At 39.1% G+C, this 21,762-nt stretch overlaps 1 protein-coding gene across 4 annotated transcripts in view; it reads left to right on the top strand.

Annotated features, from left to right (window-relative positions):
* rpap3 (RNA polymerase II associated protein 3) overlaps positions 1-21,762 on the top strand; it is a 74,711-nt gene that overhangs the window by 26,344 nt on the left and 26,605 nt on the right. For 3 of the 4 annotated variants that reach the window (XM_059977510.1, XM_059977508.1, XM_059977507.1), the window contains exons 9-12: positions 2,011-2,052; positions 3,911-4,032; positions 9,854-9,924; positions 12,939-13,043. In XM_059977510.1, coding sequence (XP_059833493.1) covers positions 2,011-2,052; positions 3,911-4,032; positions 9,854-9,924; positions 12,939-13,043 — 340 coding nt within the window. The remainder of the gene's footprint in view (positions 1-2,010; positions 2,053-3,910; positions 4,033-9,853; positions 9,925-12,938; positions 13,044-21,762) is intronic. The other variant, XM_059977509.1, reaches the window with a different exon arrangement.

Here is a 21,762-nt window from a genome sequence, read left to right as displayed (position 1 = left end):
ATCAAGTCCACAGCATTCTTAAGTGGAAGAGTAAACAGCCAGAAGTTGTCCATGTAGGTACCAATAGCATGGATAGGACAAGTGTCGAGGTTCTGCATGGAGAGATCAGGGAGTTAGGTACTAAGTTAAAAGGCAAGACCTCCAGGGTTGTGATCTCAAGGTCGCTACCAATGGCATATGCTAGTGAGGCCAGAACCAGGAAGTTTATACAGTTTAATACATGGCTAAGGAGTTGCTGTAGGAGAGAGGACATTAGATTTTTGGATCATCTTTCAGGGAAGGTGGAACCTTGTACAGTGGGGATGATTTGAACAGGAGTGGGACTAATGTCCTAGCGAGAAGAATTGTTAATGCTGTGCAGTGGAGTTTAAACTAGAATTGCAGGGGGATGGGAACCAGAATGCCAGTACAGTTTGTGGAGAGGCTGTGCAGGTAGATGTTGGTAAGACCACAGACAAATTTAGGAATCAAACGGTTGAGCATGGTGTAACTGGTGTCCTGAGCTGCGTGTATTTCAATGCAAGAAGTATCGTAGGGAAGGTGAATGATAGTGCTGAAGAGGAGGTAGCTGGTTTACAAACAGAAACAATGTATACTAAGGAGAGGCTGTAGATGGGACAAAATTGCAGCCAACTGGATGAGTTGCAATGCCAAAGGTGGGAAAAAATTAAAAAGGGTGAATATAGTACTGTTTTTGAATGTGTACAGTATGTGGAATATGGGAATGAACTTGTAGGACAGTTGCAAATTGGCAATTTGATGTTGTAGGCATCACTGAATTGTGGATGAAAGATTATAGCTGAGAGCTTAATGTCCAAGGATGCACATTGTAGAGAAAGGACAGGCAGGAAGCAGAGGGTGTGGTGTTCTGTTGATAAAAAAATGAAATATCATAAAAAGGATGGAAGGTGTTGAATCATAGTGGATAAAGCTAAGGAACTACAAGGGTAAAAAAACCCTAATGGGAATTGTATACAGACCCACAAACAGTACTAACAATGTGGTCCACAAGTTATAATGAGAGGTAAAAAATGCATGCCAAAAGGGCAGTGTTACAGTTGTCATGGAGGATTTCAATATTCAGGTAGATTGGGAAAATCAAGTTGGTACTGGGTTCCAGGAGGAGGAATTTCTAAAGGCAAGAGGACACAACCGTGGCTAACAAGAAAGTCAAAGCCAAAGAGAGGGCATGTACCAGAACAAAAATTAGTGAGAAGGCAGAAAATTGGGAAGCTTTTAATAACCAAGAGAAAGGAACTAAAAGTCATTAAGAAGATAAAGTAAGCTAGCCAATAAAGTAGAAGAGGATACCAAAAGATTCTTCAGATAGTTGAAGTGAAAAAGAGAGGCAAGAGTGGATCTCAGACTGCTGGAAAACGATGCTGGAGAGTTTGCAACTGGGGACAAGGAAATGATGGATGAACTGAATAAGTATTTTTCATTGTTCTTCACTGTGGAAGGCACTAGCAGATGGTGGAAGTTGTAGGTGTTAGGGGGCATGAAGTGTGTGAAGTTACCATGACTAGAGAGAAAGTTCTCGGGAAACTGAAAGGACTGACGGTCACCTGGACCAGATGGTGTACGTGCTAGTGTTCTGAAAGAGGTGGCTGAAGAGATTGTGGAGGCATTTGTAACGATCTTTCTAGAATAGCTAGACTCTGGAAGGCTGGAAGATTGCAAATGTCACTCTACTCCTTAAGGAAGACAGGTAGAGGAAAGGAAACTATAGGCCAGCTAGTCTGTCCTCAGTGGTTGGGAAGATGTTGGAGACTATTATTAAGGATAAGGTCTTAGGGCAGTTGGAGGCACATGATAAAATAGGCAACATTGAGAATGGTTTCCTCAAGGGAAAATCTTGCCTGGCAATTCTATTGGAATTCTTTCCAGAAATAACAAACAGGAGAGACAAAGGAAAATTGATTGATGTTGTGTACTTGCGGTTTCAGAAGGCCTTTGACAAGGTGCCACACATGAGGCTGCTTAAAAAGCTATGTGTCTATGTTATTACAGGAAAGGTTCTGGCTTGGATAAAGCAGTGGCTGATTGGCAGAGGTAAAGAGCGGGAATAAAGGGAACCTTTTCCAGTTGGCTGCCGGTGACTAGTGATGTTTCACAGGAGTCTGCGGTGCGACCAGTTCTTTTTCTCATTATATGTCAATAATTTGGGTGATGGAATTGATGGCTCTGTTGCAAAGCCTGCTGAAAATGTGATGATAGGTGGAGGGACAGATAACTTTGAGAAAGTAGGCTACAGAAGGACTTAGACAAACGAGGAAAATGGGCAAGGAAATGGCAGATGGAACACACTGTTGGGAAGTGTATGGTCATGCACTGTCGTAGAAATACTTGAAATACTAGCACCACTGGGAGCATACTGACTGGCCGTATCACCGCCTGGTATGGGAACTGTGCTAACCTTGATCGCTGGGCAATGCAGACTGGTACTGTCATCTGTGGATGTGAACTTCCCTCCATTAAGGGCATTTGTAGTGCAGGTGCAGAAAGAAGGTCTGGAAGATTATTGGGGACGCACAACCATAAACCGTTTTAGCTGCTTACTTCTGGCAAACGCTACCGCAACATTGAAGTCTGGACCAACAGGCTATGGGACAGTTTATTTAAATTCTAATTCTAAATGCAATGTTAGCCTTGAGTCAGAATATAAAAGCAAGGATGTAATGCTGAGGTTTTATAAAGAACTGGTGGGGCCTCACTTGGCATATTGTGAGTGGGTTTGGGCCCCTTGGTGAAGAAAGGATGCGCTGAAACTGGAGAAGGTTCAAATGAGGTTCATGAAAATTATTCTAGGATTGAATGGTTTGTTGTGTGAAGAGCCTTTGATGGCTCTGGACCTGTACTCATTAGAATTCATTGAAGCCTATCGAGTGGTGAACCTGTGGAATTCTTTGATGTGGAAGCCAAGTCTTTGTGTGTTTAAGGCAGAGTTTGATAGATTCTGATTGATTAGCGCATGAAGGGATATGGGGTAGGAGATTGGGGTTTAGAGGTAAATTGGATCAGCAATGATGAAATGGTGGAGCAGACTCGGTGGGCCAGATGGCCAATTCTGCTCCTACATCCTGTATCTTATGGAGTTTGTACCTGTGTCCATGTGGGTTTCCTCCAGATGCTCCTGCTTCCTCCCACAGTGTAATGGCATGTTAGGTTTATTGGCCTGTTACCATGTTGTATCTCTAACTAAAAATAGTTATTTAATTTAGTTAAAATTAGTGTTGCCTTAAATCTATCATGATAATTGTTGATATTCTATAAGTACTCTGTAATCAAATGAAATAGATAGTATTACTGCAAGTTTAAATTTTAAATATTTTCAAATCCATATTAATTCTGAGTTTTGAGTCTAATCATTGAAATAGCAACCATTCAGGCAAAGCTTTCTCAAATATGATATTTTATAATCTCATCAAATTTAAAATGTTAATCATTGGGATGATCTAAAACAAATGCACACACAGCAGTGTTTGTCTAAGACTATTAGTTTTCTTTAAGTTGTATCTGAATTGAGGGAAGATGTAGAAACAAATGCATTAGGTTAAATGGATTGTGAGATACAGTTTGATATCCTTGTTCATGTGAGACTAACTATCTGAAAAAACACGCACCTTTTTCATTCTCCTCTGTGATGAACTCTAGTTTGTTGATGTCGACCTATTTTTAGTTATTATTGATACTAACTTTATTTGGTTCAAATCAATTGTAATTAATGTTCAGCTTCCTAAAATCTGGCAATATGTAGAGAGATTATTTATTCATAAATACATATGGTTTGAAATAAAATATTTTGAGGTACTCATGCAATATTAAGTATATTCTTAAGACAGCAAAGAAAATGTCTTCTTTCACAACCAATTGTTATAACACTTTTGAGCCACTTAATGAAACTCTTTAGGTTTGCAGAGGCAGAAGCTGACTGCAGCCAAGCAATCTCATTGGACAATACTTATTCCAAAGCCTTCGCACGTAGAGGAACTGCCCGTTTATGCCTTGGGAAATTAAAGGAAGCAAAAGAAGGTGAGAAAGGTTTAAAGCTTGGAAAAATGATTTTTATTTCAAAGAAAAATTCTTCTTGGATTTTGCAGTTAATTTGAACAGAAATCAGCAGGAGTCACAGTTTTATTTTGTATTGAAGACTTATTGTTGGGGGGGGGGCAAGTTGGATTCTCTGAACTTGTATAAAAGGAGACCCTTTTGTTATGTTCCTTCATAATACTTTGTATTATGATATTCCGTAACATGAAGCTGCATCATCTGCGTTTGCATCAAGAATTTGTGCTCAATTGTTATTTTCACATAAATTAAGTGCAGATCTTTATTCTTAGGCCAGGTTGTTTTGGGAGTGATTTGTGAATTATGTACGGACCAACTTCTGTAACACTGAGGTCTCACATGCCAGTTAATTTTCATTTGTCATTGTTTTCTTGCATGGGAAAGCTATTTAGTTAATCTGGGTGTGATCTTGTCAGTTATTGTGATCATTTGTCCCATTAATCTTAGTGACCAATATCCTGTTACTTGCCAGAAGTATGCAATCTCATTTGTCTCTCTGGACAAAATGACAGGCATTCAGTTTGTGTTTGTAACTTTGGTGAGAGACAGAAAGCAGTCTACAGAGAAGAAAGCACATGGGTGGATTGTTCTGACAGCCACAATGAAATTGATGGACCAAATAGCCAACCATATAAAACAAAGTATCTAGTGCATTCCTGGTCTATAGGACGAATAAACTCTTCTCGTGCTTCCAGCTGGGTACAGGTATCAACTATAACTGGCTTTTTGATGACAAACTCCACAATCTTCGTCAGGGATGATGCCTAGGCATGTCGAGTCTGGTGATATTTATACCCTTGTAGTCCATCCCTCTTGAGTGGTTAGTCCTTGTCCAATAAGGTCTCTGTTCTCCCACATTGTTTACAAATGAATTCCAGTCCTTGGGAGTGAGACCTTCGTCTTTGTTAGAATTCTTTTCCTCCAGTTTTATTTCAGTGGCTTCCTTTACCCAGCCAATTATTCCAGCAATTAACCCAGCCTCGTTATTCCTTCCAATATACCACAAGCCATTGGCGCAGCACAGTAGTTTTGCGCTGTTGAAGACAATCCTGTGGTTATTGCAAGTTCAGTGTTCTGCTACTGCCGATTTCTCCAGGTAATCCAAACCTCCTTTCTTCCTTGATGTGGGTTTCCATCGTGTCTGACCAATATACGCTGCTCTGCATTCATGGAGAATCATATAAACTTCAGGCAACTTGAGTCCCAGGTCATTTTTTACCTGCATGAGCTGTGATTTGAGTTTCCTTACGGATTTGTGGATTGTATTAATCCATTATTTCTTCAGGTTCCTGGCTATCCTGCCTGGGCATGATCCCTGAAGATGGTAGAATGTGTCATCAAAACGTTGATTGTAATCAATACCTGTACTCAGCTGGAAATCTGAGAAGTGTTTATTCATGCAAATAATTGCTTTATAATTTTGCTGATTTCTTCACTAATCTAAACATTGAAGGATTTTTGCATCTTGATTATTTGTAATGCAAATTTTTTTCTTTCATGATCTGGGTGTTGTTGGCAGGACCAGCATCAATTACCTGTTCCTAAGTGCCCCTGAGAATTAGTCATGCCAGTGAGGTAGAGAATTGGCGACCTTCCTAAACTGCTGCAACCCTGGCAAAATGTCTGTGTATTGCTGTTGCTTCCATGATATTGCTCTTATGACACTATTGGTGATAGAGCATGCTGTAGTTAGAACGATAGAACATTCCAGCACAGAAACAGGCCTTTTGGCCCTTTGTGGCTGTGCCAAAACAATTTTTCTGCTTAGTCCCACTGACCTGCATCTGGGCCATATCCCTCCAAACCACTCTCATCCATATACTTACCCAAGTTTTTCTTAAATGCCAAAAGTGAGCCCACATTCACCACTTCATCTGGCAGCTTATTCCACACTCCCACTGCTCTCTGCGTGAAGAGCCTCCCTTAATGTTCCCTTTAAACTTTTTCCCCTTCACCCTTAACCTATGACCTTTTTTTCTCCCCAAGCCTCGGTGGAAAAAGCCTGCTTACATTCACTCTATCTATACCCATCATAAATTTATACACCTCTATCAAATAACAAATTATCAAATAATTCTCCTACGCTCCAAGGAATAAAGTCCTAGCCTATTCAATCTTTCTCTGTAACTCAGATGCTCAAGTCCCAGCAACACCCTTGTAAACCTTCTCTGCACTCTTTAAACCTTAATACTATCCTTCCTGTAACTAGGTGACCAAAACTGCACACAGTACTCCAAATTTGGTCTCACCAATATCTTATACAACCTCACCATTACATTCCAAATCTTATACTCAATACTTTGATTTATAAAGGCCAATGTGCCAAAAGCTCTCTCTACGCACTATCTGCTTGTGACGCCACTTTTAGGGAATTATGTATCTGTACTCCCAGATCCCTCTGTTCTACTGCACTCCTCAGTGTCCTACCATTTACCTTGTATTGGACCTAGCACTGATCCCTGTGGCACACCACTAGTCACAGGCCTCCACTCAGAGTAGCAATCCTCCACTACCACTCTCTGGCTTCTTCCATTGAGCCAATGTCTAATCCAATTTACTATCTTTCCATGTATACCTAGCGACTGAATCTTCCTAACTAACCTCCCATGTGGGACCTTGTCAAAGGCCTTACTGAAGTCCATGTATACAACATCCACTGCCTTTCCTTTATCCACTTTCTTGGTAACTTCCTCGAAAAACTCTTAATACGTTGGTTAAGCATGACCTACCACACACAAAGCCATGCTGACTTTTTTCTATTAAGTCCCTGTCTATCCAAATATTTGTAGATCCTATCTCTCATTATTCCTTCCAATAATTTAACTACTACCGATGTCAAACTTACCAGCCTATAATTTTCCGCCTTACTTTTTGAGCCTTTTTTAAACAATGGAACTGCATGAGCTATCCTTCAATCCTCAGGCACCTGACCTGGGATATCGACATTTTAAATATTTCTGCCAGGGCCCCTGCAACTTCAACACTAGTCTCCTACAAGGTCCAAGGGAATACCCTGTCAGGTCCTGGGGATTTATCTACTCTGATTTGCTTCAAGACAGCAAGCACCTCCTCCTCTTCAATCTGTATAAGTTCCATGACCTCCCTACTTGTTTGCCTTGTTTCCATAGACTCCATTCCAGTTTCCTTAGTAAATACAGATGCAAAAAACCCATTTAATATCCCTCCCATTTCTTTTGGTTCCATATATAGCCGACCACTCTGATCTTCAAGAGGACAAATTTTATCCCTTACTATCCTTTTGCTCTTAACATACCTGTAGAAGCTCTTGGGATTATCCTTCACCTTGACTGCCAAAGCAACCTCATGTCTTCTTTTAGCCCTCCTGATTTCTTAAGTATTTTCTTACTCTTTTTATACTCCTCAAGCATCTTATTTCCTCCCTGTTGCCTACATATGTTATACATCTCTCTCTTCTTCTTTATCACAGTTCCAATATCCCTCGAGAACTAAGGTTCCTTATTCTTATTCATTTTGCCTTTAACCCTGACAGGAACATACACACTCTGCTCTCTCAAAATTTCTCCTTTGAAGGCCTCCCACTTACCAGTCCCATCCTTGCCAGAGAACAACCTGTCCCAATCTACGCTTTTTAGATCTTTTCTCATTTCTTCAAATTTGGCCTTTTTCCAGTTTAGAACTTCAACCCGAGGACCAGATCTGTCTTTATCCATGATCAAGTTGAAACTAAGGACGTTATGATCACTGGAACCAAAGTGTTCCCCTACACACACTTATGTCACCTGCCCTAACTCATTTCCTAATAGGAGATCTAATATTGACCTAATATCTAATGTTTCTTCCACCATGCTTCATATTTGGGATAAGGTTTTGGTGTTAGTGTGCAGTGCCCTTTTTCATAGAACAGTACAGCACATTGCAGGTCCTTCGGCCCACAATGTTGTGCCGACCCTTAAACCCTGCCTCCTATATAACCCCCCCACCTTAGATTCCTCCAGATACCTGTCTAGTAGTCTCTTAAACTTCACTAGTGTATCTGCCTCCACCACTGACTCAGGCAGTGCATTCCATGCACCAACCACTCTCTGAGTGAAAAACTTTCCTCTAATATCCCCCTTGAATTTCCCACCCCTTACCTTAAAGTCATGTCCTCTTGTACTGGTGCCCTGGGGAAGAGACGCTGGCTGTCCACTCTGTCTATTCCTCTTAATATCTTGTACACCTCTATCATGTCTCCTCTCATCCTCCTCCTCTCCAAAGAGTAAAGCCCGAGCTCCCTTAATCTCTGATCCTAATCCATACTCTCTAAATCAGGCAGCATCCTGGCAAATCTCTGTACCCTTTCCAATGCTTCCACATCCTTCCTTTACTGAGGCGACCAGAACTGGACACAATATTCCAAGTGTGGCCTAACTAGAGTTTTATAGAGCTGCATCATTACATCACGTCTCTTAAACTGTATCCCTCAACTTATGAAAGGTAACACCCCATAAGCTTTCTTAACTACCCTATCTACCTGTGAGGCAACTTTCAGGGATCTGCAGACATGCACCCCCAGATCCCTCTGCTCCTCCACACTACCAAGTATTCGGCCATTTACTTTGTACTCTGCCTTGGAGTTTGTCCTTCCAAAGTGTACCACCTCACACTTCTCCGGGTTGAACTCCATTCTCCAATCAGCGGTGTGCATTTCTGCTAAAAGTTCAACTTTTGTCTCATCTGTCCCAGAAGCATTGTGAAACATCCAGGGGGTCTTTTGCAAACTTGAGGTGTGCTATAATGTTTGTCTTTGGAGAGCAGTGGTTTCCTCGGTGGTGTCCTTCCATGAACACCATTCTTGTTCAGCGTTTTTCTTATAATGGACACATGAACAGAGACCTATAGCAAGTTATGGAAATTCCTGTGGGTCTTTTGGTGTTACCCTTGAGTTCTTTTTCACTTCCTTTAGAATTGCACATTGGACTCTTGGCCTGATCTTTGCAGGATGCCCACCCCTATGGAGAATAGCAACAGTACTGAATTTCCTCTATTTGTAGACAAGTTCTTTTACTCTGGACTGATGAACCCTTGGGCTTTCAGAAATGCCGTTGCAGCCTTTTCCAGCGTCGTGCATGTCTACAATTCATCTTTAAGGTCCTCTGAAAGTTGCTTTGAACAAGACATGGTACACAAAAACAGATCTTTCTTGAGAAGAATAGCCTCTTGTCAGTAACCTGATTTTGTGTGTCTCTTTTGTAGAGCTAAGCACCTCCAAAACCTGTATCACCAATCTCATGTCATTGTTTGACTCCAAATAGGTTTTGCAGAAGGCATTACCCCAGAGGTTCATGTACTTATTTGAACCTAGACTGACTATTTATATGGTGTAATCAGTATTGATGTGAAGGAGTACAATTGTCTGTGTTATTAGTTTAGTCAGATAGTGTTTGTCTATTATTGTGATGTACAAGATCAGATCATATTTTATGAGTAATTAATGGAGAAAAATCAGGTGATTTCAAAGGGTTCACAAACTTTTTCTTGCATCTGTATGTTCCAGAAGATGCTGAAACTTGAGTTGTTGCTCTGGATGAGTTAAGTGGAAAGTACCTCTGATTAGTGCCTTGTCAGTAGTGGAAAATGGTTGGTGTGCGACATGAGTCTAGCTTCTGACCTGATCCATTGAGTTTTTGATATTTGGTGACATCCAGGTTTTTGATCCTCTCTCTCTTGGAGATGATCATTACATTCACTTCTGTAGCACAATTGCTTCATTTGCGATTGATCACTTAAGCAGTTTTTAATTGCATTTTAATTATTTTATTAGACTTTGAAATGGTGCTAAGGCTGGAACCAGGAAACAAGCAGGCTTTAACTGAACTTGGAAAAATAAACAAGGTAACAATGAAGAACTTGTATTGCATGGTGAAAAGGTGAAAATATAGACTTAATTTGTATAATAATTGCATTTTGGAAACAACCATCTCACATATATCCTTCCTGCCTGTGTTCGCAGTTTGTTCATCAACACCAGTAGCAGATTGTTCAAATTATCACATCAAAATAGGTGTAGATATAACATTAGTAGCTGTTATTAAAATTGTGATAGATTTGAGAGTAAATGAGAAATTGTCAACAATAAAACAATTTGATAACCAGAAGATACAGCCAAAGCTGAAGAGAAGAATATTATCTTTAACACAATGGTTGACGTGAACTTGAATGCAATGTCAGAAGGAGCGAAAGAAACAAAATCAACAGTAATATTTAACAGGTAATGTTGTTACTTGGATTTTCAGAAGGCCTTCAACAAGGTGCCACACATAAGGCTGCTAAACAAGATAAGAGCTCATGATATTACAGGGAAGATATTAACTTAGATAGAATATTAGCTGCCTGGCAGAAGGGAAATAGTGGGAATGAAAGTGGCATTTTCTGGTTGGCTGCCGGTGACTGGTATTCCACAGGGGTTTATGTTATGTCTGCTACCTTGTTATATTAATGACCTGGATGATGGAATTGATGGCTTTGTGACCAAGTTTATGGATGAAACAAAAGTAGATGGAGGGGCAGGTAGGTTGAGGAAACAGGGAGTGTGCAAAGGACAGGTAGATTAGGAGATAGTCAAAGAAATGATAGTTGGAAAACAGTGTGGGGAAGTATATGATCATGCACTTTAGTGGAAATAATAAAGGTATAGCCTATTTTATGAATAAGGAGTGAATTCAGAAATGAGAGGTGAAAAGGGACTTGGGAGGCTGCATGCAGGAATCCCTAAAGATTAACTTGCAGGTTGATTCTGTATTAAAGAAGGCAAATGCAATATTAGCACTCATTTTGAGAGAACTAAGGTGTAATGCTAGGCTTTGTCAGGGATTGGTCAGACTATATTTAAAGTACTGTAAGATGTTTTGGGCCCAGAAAGGATGTGCTATCATTGGAGAGCAGTTTTGGGCCAAGAAAGAATGTGTTGGCATTAGAGAGGGCCCAAAGGAAGCTTAGGACAATAATTCTGGGAATGAAAGAATAAATATACAAGGAGTGTTTGGCTCTGGGCCTGGAATTCAGAAGAATGGGGCGGGGGGGATCTAATTGAATCTTCCTGAATTTTGAAAGGCCTCTGTAGAATGGACATAGAATGGATATTTCCAATCATGGGACAGTCTCAGAACAAAAAGGTATCCCTTTAGAAAAGAGATGAGTAGGAATTTTCTTAGCCAGAGCATTGTGAATCTGTGGAATTCATTTCCACAGACCGTTGTGGAGGCCAAGTGATTGGGTATACTTAAAGCGATGGTTCATAGGTTTTTGAATAGTAAGGGTGTCAAAGGTTATGAGGAGAAGGCAGGAGAATGGGGCTGAGAATAATTCAGTCATGATGGAATAATGAAGCAGACACAATAGTCTGATTTTGCTTCTATGTTTTATGATCGAATAGATTAATAGTTGAACATACAAATTTTTTCAAAGCTTTTGAAAAGACAGGGTTAATTGGATCACTCTTTTGGAAGTTGTCATGTAAATGACTCCCTTGTGCATAAAGGGCATTAGCATTCATTGGTTGAAGAAAATGTGAGCAATCTTTATCATAGCATCTTAGTTTTTAGAATGGGTTTGTTTTGCAAGTTGGCATAGTCTTGAATGGGTTGAATGGTGGCCTCATTTTAGTAAATAAATACAGTCGATTCTAGTTAATTGGGTCCCAGTACGTTTTGGTCCAATTTGGTCCAGCTGCCCCAAATATCAAAAGTTTCATGGAAATTGTTCAAAAAATTTTAAAAAAAGAACTACTTTTTGACTGAATAGCAAATTACTTACTTAAATGAAATACAGAAGAAATTAGAGCACTACCAATACTACTGCAGTGCTAAAAATCTTTATTAGTTCCCAATATTTGTCAACAGAGGAATTTATCCATGTTACATTCTTTGTTAATGAACAAAACCAGCACAAATACCTAGTGCAGATAATGGACTGGTTTTGTACAATTCTCTCGACGATTCCATCCTCCAAATCTTCATTTTCATTGTAACATTCAAGATGATTGTTGATGCCTTCAAATTCTTTGTGGTCCCTAACTTGTTGAAGTAGTGAAATCATTTCATTTTCTCTCCTGGCCATTTCTGGTATCTACAAGTCTCAGTGCTTGAACTGCAGTGAGCAAAACAGTTCCAAATTGTCTTAATGCTTATTTCTTACCAACTGCTAGTGACAAAGTCACTGCTTTTTGAACACAAACACCCACAGCTAACTCTATATAAAAACTGCTCACTCTAAACATTTTGTAGCATCTAATGACCACACAAGTACAGATGATTCAACTTCAGTCTCCTGCCCTAATGAAGCAGCATAATATCCCAAATGAACATAAAGGAATCCCGGCTATTTCCTCGATTAGTTTTTGTTCTTTAAGAGTTGTCCCAAATGAGCGGCTGGCCCGATTACCTGGTGGCCCAATTAATCAGAATTCACTGTATAAGAACTTTTTCAATGACTTTAACTTGAGGAAAATGGGTAGAAATGAGAGAAAAGTAATAGCTTTCATCCTTAATGAGGGATGTCACTGCATTGAACACTTAGGAAATGGTTTACAAGAACATATTGAACTAGTTTCCTTATAGTTCATTGACTATTTCTGTAAATTAATATTGTAATAATAAGAATAACTTGTTTAAGTTGACTAATTGTTAATAATGCACTGAGTTGAAGTTTGGGTCAGAATTATATGTTAGGGGAAAAAAAAAAGAATTCTTAGTAATATCTAATGATTTTTCTAGGCCAGTAAATGAGATAGTTGGCAAGTTTAGAAGTTGTTTAATGAAGTTGATAAATCATAGGCCTGCCGCAGAAAATATCTGACTGCTGAGTATTTATAACCAATTCGTAATGAGAACTTCAATGTTTTTTTCAAGGAATTAGCTTTGCAAGGGGACACACTTACAAAATCATTGGGAGAAAAGGATGATGGTCCAAGGCTAGTGAAAGCAATTGATAAGCCACCTCATCTTAGGTCTACAGTAAGTTTTGAATTACTATCAATTAGAAATTTAGAATAACTAGACCAACAGAGGCATATCCTTGTATGATCACATGTTGAATTATCTTCAGTGCTTTTCCTGTTCTGTAAATGAAGAATATGAAGGATCTATGCTTCCAGAATAATTTCATTTAAATTTACTAAAATCATGTTAATTATTATTAGATGATCTTTTAGAAGAATGGTGTGCTGTGGTGTATTTTGAAAGTTTCCTTCCTTGGCTATACAGCAGAAAAACTGAAGTATATGTAACCCCCTGGGTCACCTCAGGCTCGCTCAGCTCGTTCTCGTCTAGGGGGAGCAGCCTTCAGCTCTGCCAAACTGGGTAATCAGCTGGTGTGGATGCTGTGTGATGTCCCCGCCTCGCCCAAAAACAGACAGTACACCATAAGCGATTAAATGAGTACAATTTATAAAGGTGACTATAACTAAGTGATTAATAACGATACAGTATATATGAAGAGAAAAAATAAAGAAAAGGCGCCAAACTTATCAAAGTCCAAACCACTTCGTGCACAGCCGTTGGAGCTCAATTACTGAAGTCTTCTGGCCACCATTCGATCCCCTCCAAACTCCTCGACTCGCAGCTCAGGACCCTCCGAGTGGTCAACCAAGCACATCTAGCTTCATCCCCCGTCCTCGGAGTACCTCCTGGCCTCGGACCCCCGCTTGGGGTCCGTTCCTCGCCCAGCTTACAGCATTGCGTCCTCTCTCTCGACCCCCTTGCGCCAATCTACCCAAAAGCCTGTCAACAAAAGCTTACAGACTCAGAAGAAAGAACATTAATCCCCATTTGGTTTACAAAGGAATACTATTCTCGTTATCAGTAAATTTTAACCCAAACAAGCTTCCAGCACCCTCTCGCAACAAAGGAGCATTCCTGCTAGTTAACCAAGCAAAGAAGCCCTTTTGATTACATACACAGTAACAAAGAAAAAAGAAGAAACCCCCCTTTACATATAAACATACCAGCACTAAACCAGGGTTATGCTTAATGTCAATATTGTTAAATTTTGTCAACAGCCTTTTGGAGTTATTTTCTAAAATCATAATTTGAGGAAAGTAAATTGAGAAGTGTCTTTCACTGAAGAGTTGTGTTATTATTAGATGAACAATACTCTATTCAGTAATGAAAGGGATCAACCTGAAATGTTGACTGTCCATTTCCCTCCACAGATATAGCCTGACCAGACTTCTTTCAATCTGGCATAGTTACTTGAAAGCTAATTTTTTTTCTGTGCAATTAATTCTTATGTCCTGATTCTTATTTCAACATTTGCCATACTTTCATAAAAATGTAAGGAATCAATTATAAAATATGAGTATGTCTTCAATTTTAATAGAGAATCTTTTAAACGCAAATCATCACATTGCACAGCTATTACGTTTACTCTTAGCAAGATGTGCCTGACTCCTTTCTTGGACCAATTAGTTTCGCATTTTGGATTCCAATTTCTATTAATTTTCATGAAAATAGTAGTCACGGTGTTTAAACTTGAATGGTATTATCAAAAATACAAAAAGGTGTCAAATTTACAACCTTTAGTCTTTCAGTATATGGGGTGGCTTGCTGCTACTTTAGTTTTGTGGGTTCTGTGGTAACTAGTGAGGCAAGAGTGTGATTCACAGGCTGTTTTCTGGATGGGACAGGATGTTCCTGCTGGAACTGTTAGGTGAGTAATTTATACATTCCCAAATCATGGGTGCAAGGTACTCATTGCCATTCAGAATGCTCCTTCTCTACATAAGACGTAGGCCCTTAGATTCCCTGGAGTCAATGGGAATGTTGCACAGTCTGCTAATAAACTGCCTCCCATGTGCTTTAGAAGTCTAGTGTAAGAAAGGGCATCCTATGGTTAGCCTGATCTAGTCAACTGAGAACCAGGATCTGAATGCTGGGAATGCTGGCCTGGGGAACGATGCACATTGGCAAACTGGCATTGCTGGTACTTTTCTATTGCTTTAAGATACATGCCTCAGGTAGTCCAAGTCTCAGGAGCACATGAGACTGTAGATATGCAGGCTATTTTGGAGACTGATTTTTGTGCCAGCAAAATCATGGCCAAAGGGCACATGCCACATTAGCAGAGTAATTAGTATGCACAGCCTTTTAATAAATGTGATAGTACTTAAAAATTAGATGACTGTTGTTTTTCTTGGAATAAAACCAGTTTTTAGTAAAGTTGAACGAGTTGTTTGAACTTTAAACTTTGAAATTTGCTTTCTATGATTTTACTGTAGAAGCTTCTCCCCATGATCTGAACTAAACAAGAACAAGGAAATCAAAAGGTCCAATATATTGAATTCTGGTCTGTATTTATACCATAGAGTTGAACCAGCATCAATTATTTCTGTGTTTTAAGTTCAGTAGTAGGAAGAAAGACTCACTTGTCAGTCTACATTGCTTTTGACGGACGCTTTTTGAAAATGAACAGTGATATGCTAAGAACTGTTAGACGATAAGAATGCCTCCAACAAAAGAAAGGAAACATGCTTTCTTCTCATTGCTACCATCAAGGAGGATGTACAGGAGTGCGAAGATGCACTATAATGTTCCAGGAGCAGTTTCTTCCCTTCCACCATCAGATTTCTTAATGGACAATGAACCCATGAACACTACCTCAGTATTTTTCCTCTCTTTTGCACTATTTAATTTAATTTTCTTTTTTATATATACTTAAATTGTAATTTATAATTTATATTATGTATTGCTGCCACAAAACAAATTCATAACATATGCTAGTGATACTAAACCTGATTTTGATTCTAGTTTAATGGACTGTTGGGCAGTATGTATAATGGCTCATGCAGCAAAACTGAGTTGACAAAGTGGAGAGTTGAAAGTGTTTGAGACTGAACATAAACTGAAATGTAAATTAAATGATTGCTTCATTTCTGTCTTTTAATATTCATTATTACCATAATAAACTGATCACATTGGGTGGGCAGCACAAATTAACTGCAGTGGCATAGTGGCTGCATTGCAAACAGCATGAAGGTTATGCTTCATTGCATAGTTATTCCAGTTCAATGTGAGGGATGAGATGGGGGGGTGGACGAGAAAATATTCCTACTATCAGCAAACTGCCAAGATATAACTTTAAGGCTAATTGACAGCTACATGTGTGGCTGTTTCTCTTTTAATGGGCTGATTTCAAGCTAGGGATCCCAACAGAAAATTTGTCCACAGTGTTGCTTCTACTCTTCAGCCCCACGAATGGTCATCTCTGAGGAAATGTTTGATTGGACTTAATTTTTTTCAGCTTTTTTGTTTAAGTAATTTCTTTTTAGTTTAGTAACTTGACAATAACTTGAACAGTGTTTTCTTGGATGCTTTTCTCCCTCTTTCATTTGTCTAAAACTGAATATACTGTGTGTGCTTGTAGCGGTGTGCTACACGCAGCGCTAAAATTATGACACAGAGTCGGTAACTGCAGGTGAAGGAAAAAACTTTATTCGAAAACTTCAGCCTCACTTTTAAGCCTCCCTCAACTGGCCCCCCATGGCGCAGAGGCTCCCAAGCTCTGTGCTCGCAAACCCCCGTAGGCTATCTAATTGTGAGTCGGTTCGGATGCGCCAGGAAATGGGTCGCCACATAACCCCCCCCTAGAACCGGCGATACACCCCCCAATGTCCACAGTCTGGGCCAGAACCTGTTTGGGAGGTCGGCCTCTGCGCCGAGGCGCCGGAAACTCGGCCATTTCTGGTCCAAAAATCGTTTGGACAGTTGGGGTCACCAATTGTAGCGGTGTGCTACACGCAGCGCTAAAATTACGACACGGAGTCGGTAACTGCAGTCGAAGGAAAAAACTTTATTCGAAAAAGTGAGGCTGAAGTTTAAGCCTCCCTCAACCGGCCCCCCCATAGCGCAGAGGCTCCAAAGCTCTGTGCTCGCAAACCCCCGTAGGCTATCTAATTGTGAGTCGGTTTGGATGTGCCAGGAAATGGGTCGCCACATGCTATCCTTAAAAGATACATTGATATCTCCTTTTCCCACCAATTTTCAAATTCACTTTCTCCCTCCAATATCAATTTCTCAGATTTCATTTTATCCCTATCTCAGCAGGTCATTCTGTCCCACCTATGCAGCGTTCATAACCTCTCCCCCGACACTGCATCTTTCCTTATTGAACTCTAGGCTACAGATGAGCATTGACAATTTAGGACAATACTGGTGAAGTTCTCACTTGCAGGATTGAATTTAAGTTCAGTGCAGAGCAAGTGGTCATCAATAACATGTAGTTGGGAATATCTACTGCACTGTGAATGAATGCCAATCAGGATTTTCTCCACTGAGACCAGTAGAGCTTTAGCTTTAAATTTAAAAGTGATTTGTTTAAGCAACTTAACTCTCAGTTGAGCTTAAAAATAAGTAGAAATCTAGTGTAGATGGTATTACTCAGATATCAGCAATATTAAAAATAAAAAAAATTGGGTTGCATTGTATAAATCAGTGTATTGGTGGATATAGTTTTGCTTTGTCTGTATTGTATGGTCAAAAGTGTTTTTACAGAGTTTCTCCTTCACTAAGGCAGTTGGTCTGACACTCTTCTTTTGTGGTGAAATGTCAAAATAGTGTCTTTCATCTTGCTGTTTGGTTCCTGTCAGTATTAAAAAGCAAGAAACATTGATCTTTATGTTAGCAGATAAAATGGAGTCCCTGAAATCAAATTGAATTTCCTTCAGCCTGCTTCTTATATTTAAATTATCTTAAATTTGAACCATTTTGCAGCCAGCTGTTGAAATGAAAAATGCAAAGACCTTTATTATAATTATTATAAAAAGTCCATTTCAATAACCTCTAAATGTTAATGGTAGAATGGTAAATCTATGCATGGAGTCAAAAAAGATGGGAAGATCTTAAATGGACTTTTTACATCTCTGTTTACTCAGGTGATGGACACAGAATCTATAGAAATGATGCAAACAGCGGGGTTATGAACCCGATACAGATCACAGAGGAGGAGGTGTTTGCTGTCTTAAGATAAATCAAGGTGGATAAATCCCCAAGGCCTACAGATGACACCAAGATTGGGAGTGAAGTGGTCTGCAAGGAAGATTATCAGAGCTTGCAGGATCTGGACTAGTTAGAAAAATAGGCTGAAAAATAGCAGATGGAATTTAATGCAGACAAATGTGAGGTGTTACAGTTTGGTAGGACCAACCAAAATAGGTTTTGCACAGTGAACAGCAGACCTTGAGTGCAGTAGGACAAAGGGATTTGGAAAAACACTTCCATAATTCATTGAAAGTGGTGTGACTGGTAGATAGAGTTGTAAAGAAAGCTGTTGGCACATTAGCCTTCATAAATCAATGTATTGTGTGCAGGAGATGAGATGTTATGTTGAAGTATTTACTCTATTAGTAATTAACTCATTTAGCAGGCTTGTCAGTTAAATATGTAGTTAAGCAAAAATATATATGTAATGTGGGCATTTGTTCTGAGTGGGTTGTGGGTTTCAGCCTCAAGTGCAGTGCTATGAAAATGCTGCTTTAATGTTGGTGCTGCTTTTCAGGTGAGACGGGCATTAAACCAAAATGCCACTTGCATCTCAGGTGCCATAAATTTATTGCAAGAGCAGCAGTGTAGTTCCGGTTTTCTACCCAGCATTTATCTCTCAAACCACATACAATTTGTCTTTATAACAATATATTATGGGAACAAACTAACAAAATATCTGGTAACATGCTAGATTACTAAATTTTAAAATTACTGGATTTGGTAAGATGGATGTTTTTTTCAAGCTGCACGGTGTGCAATTGTCAAAACTTATCTGACATTTCTAAAGGGCAAGCTGTGATGATTGAATTGAACCTTGCAAATCTGAAGCTGAGGGATTTCAGACCCTAATACAAAGACACGTTCTTGCCAAAGCATCTGCAAATCATATAACCAACATCTGATATTGACATTTTTATGCTTGGCTGTGCAAGTTGGCGGTTCAGTCCAACTCATGGCCTGTGCTTACTCACACACTCCTGTCTGTTCTTGTAGTTGTACTTTCTACTTCCCTTTGGGTCCAGTTATCCTTGAGACTGGGTTGATGTAGCTGAAGCCATTTAAATTTGAATGGTGTACCTTGAAGGCTTGCCTGCATTCTGATCGGGGATCTTCAAGAACTACTCAAGTAGATTGAAATATTTTTAAAGCAATATGCTTAAATGCTTTGTGCTTCATATGACTTTCCACAATTTATGTATAATAAAAATGACCTGTGTTTGCACTTCATACACTTTTGCAAAAGATTGCCTTTATTCATAAGGCCCCAATGAATGTTGCCAGCTCACGCCCAGCAGAGTAGGAGGTTAGATGTCGCAGCTAATCTCAAGCTTATTCCTTTCAAAGTTCAAAGTAAATTTATTGTCAAAGTACATATATGTCCTGATATACTACTCTGAAATTAATTTTCTTGCAGGCATTCATAGTAAGTACAAAGAAACACAATAGAATCAATGAAAAACCACACATAACAAAGGCAATGTGCAAAAGACGAAAGACAGCAAATACAAACAAGAAAAAAAAGCAAAGTAATAATAAATAACTACTAAATCTCAAGAACATGATTTGTAGAGTCCTTTAAAGTGAGCCCTTAGGTTGTGGAATCAGTTTAGCGTTGGACGTGTGAAATAAGTACTGCAGGCTCTAATTAAAAATCAAAATGATACAGCTCATTTTCTCTGAACACTTGGTGCAGAACAATTGTGTTTCTTGTTGCCAACAGCCTCCTTTCATCTTGCATCTTTTGACAAGAGATGAAGGCTGAGAATTGTAATTAGTTTTCAGACATTGAATATCATGAGTCAGGGATCTTGTTGTCACTATCATAAAATATTGTACCCTCTTATTTATTTTTACTCTATTAGTAATTAACTCATTTAGCAGGCTTGTCAGTTAAATATGTAGTTAAGCAAAAATATATATGTAATGTGGGCATTTGTTCTGAGTGGGTTGTGGGTTTCAGCCTCAAGTACAGTGCTATGAAAATGCTGCTTTAATGTTGGTGCTGCTTTTCAGGTGAGACAGACATTAAACCAAAATGCCACTTGCATCTCAGGTGCCATAAATTTATTACAAGAGCAGCAGTGTAGATCCAGTTTTCTACCCAGCATTTATCTCTCAAACCACATACAATTTGTCTTTATAACAATATATTATGGGAACAAACTAACAAAATATCTGGTAACATGCTAGATTACTAAATTTTAAAATTACTGGATTCAATATAAAGGTAATTTCTATGTCCTGAGGTGATCAAATCAACCATATTTCCTCGCTTCTCTTCCTGAGATTAACAATTTTTTCCCACCATCTTGAATATCTGTACAATAGGAGCAATATTAATTGAATATCGTAAAGAAGTGCTTTGCATTTGATTATGCATGTGTTATGTACCAAAAGTTACTTTCATTGCCTAAAGTCCAACGCCCTATTTAATTTTTGAGCAGTTTCCTGTTCTCTATATACATCCTAATTCTATCAAGTGTATTTTGGGATGACCGAAGCCTCTTTCAATTTGTGTAAATCAAAGACCCAGACTTTCAAAGACTGTCCTTCACTTGAGGGGAAAGCTTTACACCCAGTGCAGTTTTTTTGGATTCCAATCACTTTGGTAGTATATCTAGTGCCAAATGCTTCCATCAGTTAAAATTTGAATGTAGATCCTAATTTTTAATAATAATGAAACAAATATAATGGTCATATCATTTAGGTTACTCCCTTAGTGCATTCCAGAAATCTCCCATGGGATTCTTTATGTCCATATATGTACATAGACTTAGCCTTAGCTTAAAGCTTCATACAGAAGATTTCACTTGTATCCATGTGGAACACCCAGGTTGCTGAAGTGGAATGTCAGCCTAGATTTCTTTCTGTGTAGTCAATGAGTAGAAATTGGAGAATCTGAATCACTGGCACATGTTGTGAAATTTGTTGTTGCTTTGTGACAGCAGTACAGTGTAATACATAGTAAAAAACTAAATTGCAATAAGGATGTATATAATTTTTGTTACCAGCATTATGAATGAATATGTAATAAGAAGAGGGCAAGTCCTGGGTGATGAGGTCCTTAATGATGGGTGCCGCCTCTTTGAAGCATTGCCTTTTGAAGATGTCCCAAATAAAGGGGAGGCTAATGCCCATAATGGAAGTGACTAAGTTTGCAACTTTATGCAGCTTCCCCCATACACTCCCCCACTACCAGATGGTGATGCAACCAGTTAGAATGATCTCCATGGTACATCTGTAGAATTTTTTTTTTAACTTTTTTTATTGTGTTTTCAAATAATTACAGAAATAAAATTTGATATAATCTTTGGTGACATAGCAAATCTTCTCAAACTCCGAATGAATTATAGCCTCTGTTGTGCCTTCCTTGTATTTGCATCAATAATTTGTGCCATGGATAGATCTTCAGAGACATTGAGACTCAGGAACTTGAAACTACTTACCCTTTTCACTGCTGATCCCTCGATGAGGACTGGTGTGTGTTCCCTTGACTTCGCCTTCCTGAAGAACACAAGCAATTCCTTGGTCTTACTGACACTGATTGCAAGGTTATTGTTGCAACACCACTCAACCAGTTGATTTATCTCGCTCCTGTATGCCTCTTTATCATCTGAAATTCTGCCAGTTATAGTTGTCATTGGCAAATTTATTGATTGTGTTTGAAATGTGCCTAGCCACACAGTGGTGAGTGTAG

The sequence above is a fragment of the Hypanus sabinus genome, chromosome 8, assembly GCF_030144855.1.
Source record: "Hypanus sabinus isolate sHypSab1 chromosome 8, sHypSab1.hap1, whole genome shotgun sequence".
NCBI lineage: Eukaryota > Metazoa > Chordata > Chondrichthyes > Myliobatiformes > Dasyatidae > Hypanus > Hypanus sabinus.
The sequence above is the reverse complement of the archived record's forward strand: the minus strand, read 5'-3'. Positions and strand labels throughout refer to the sequence as shown.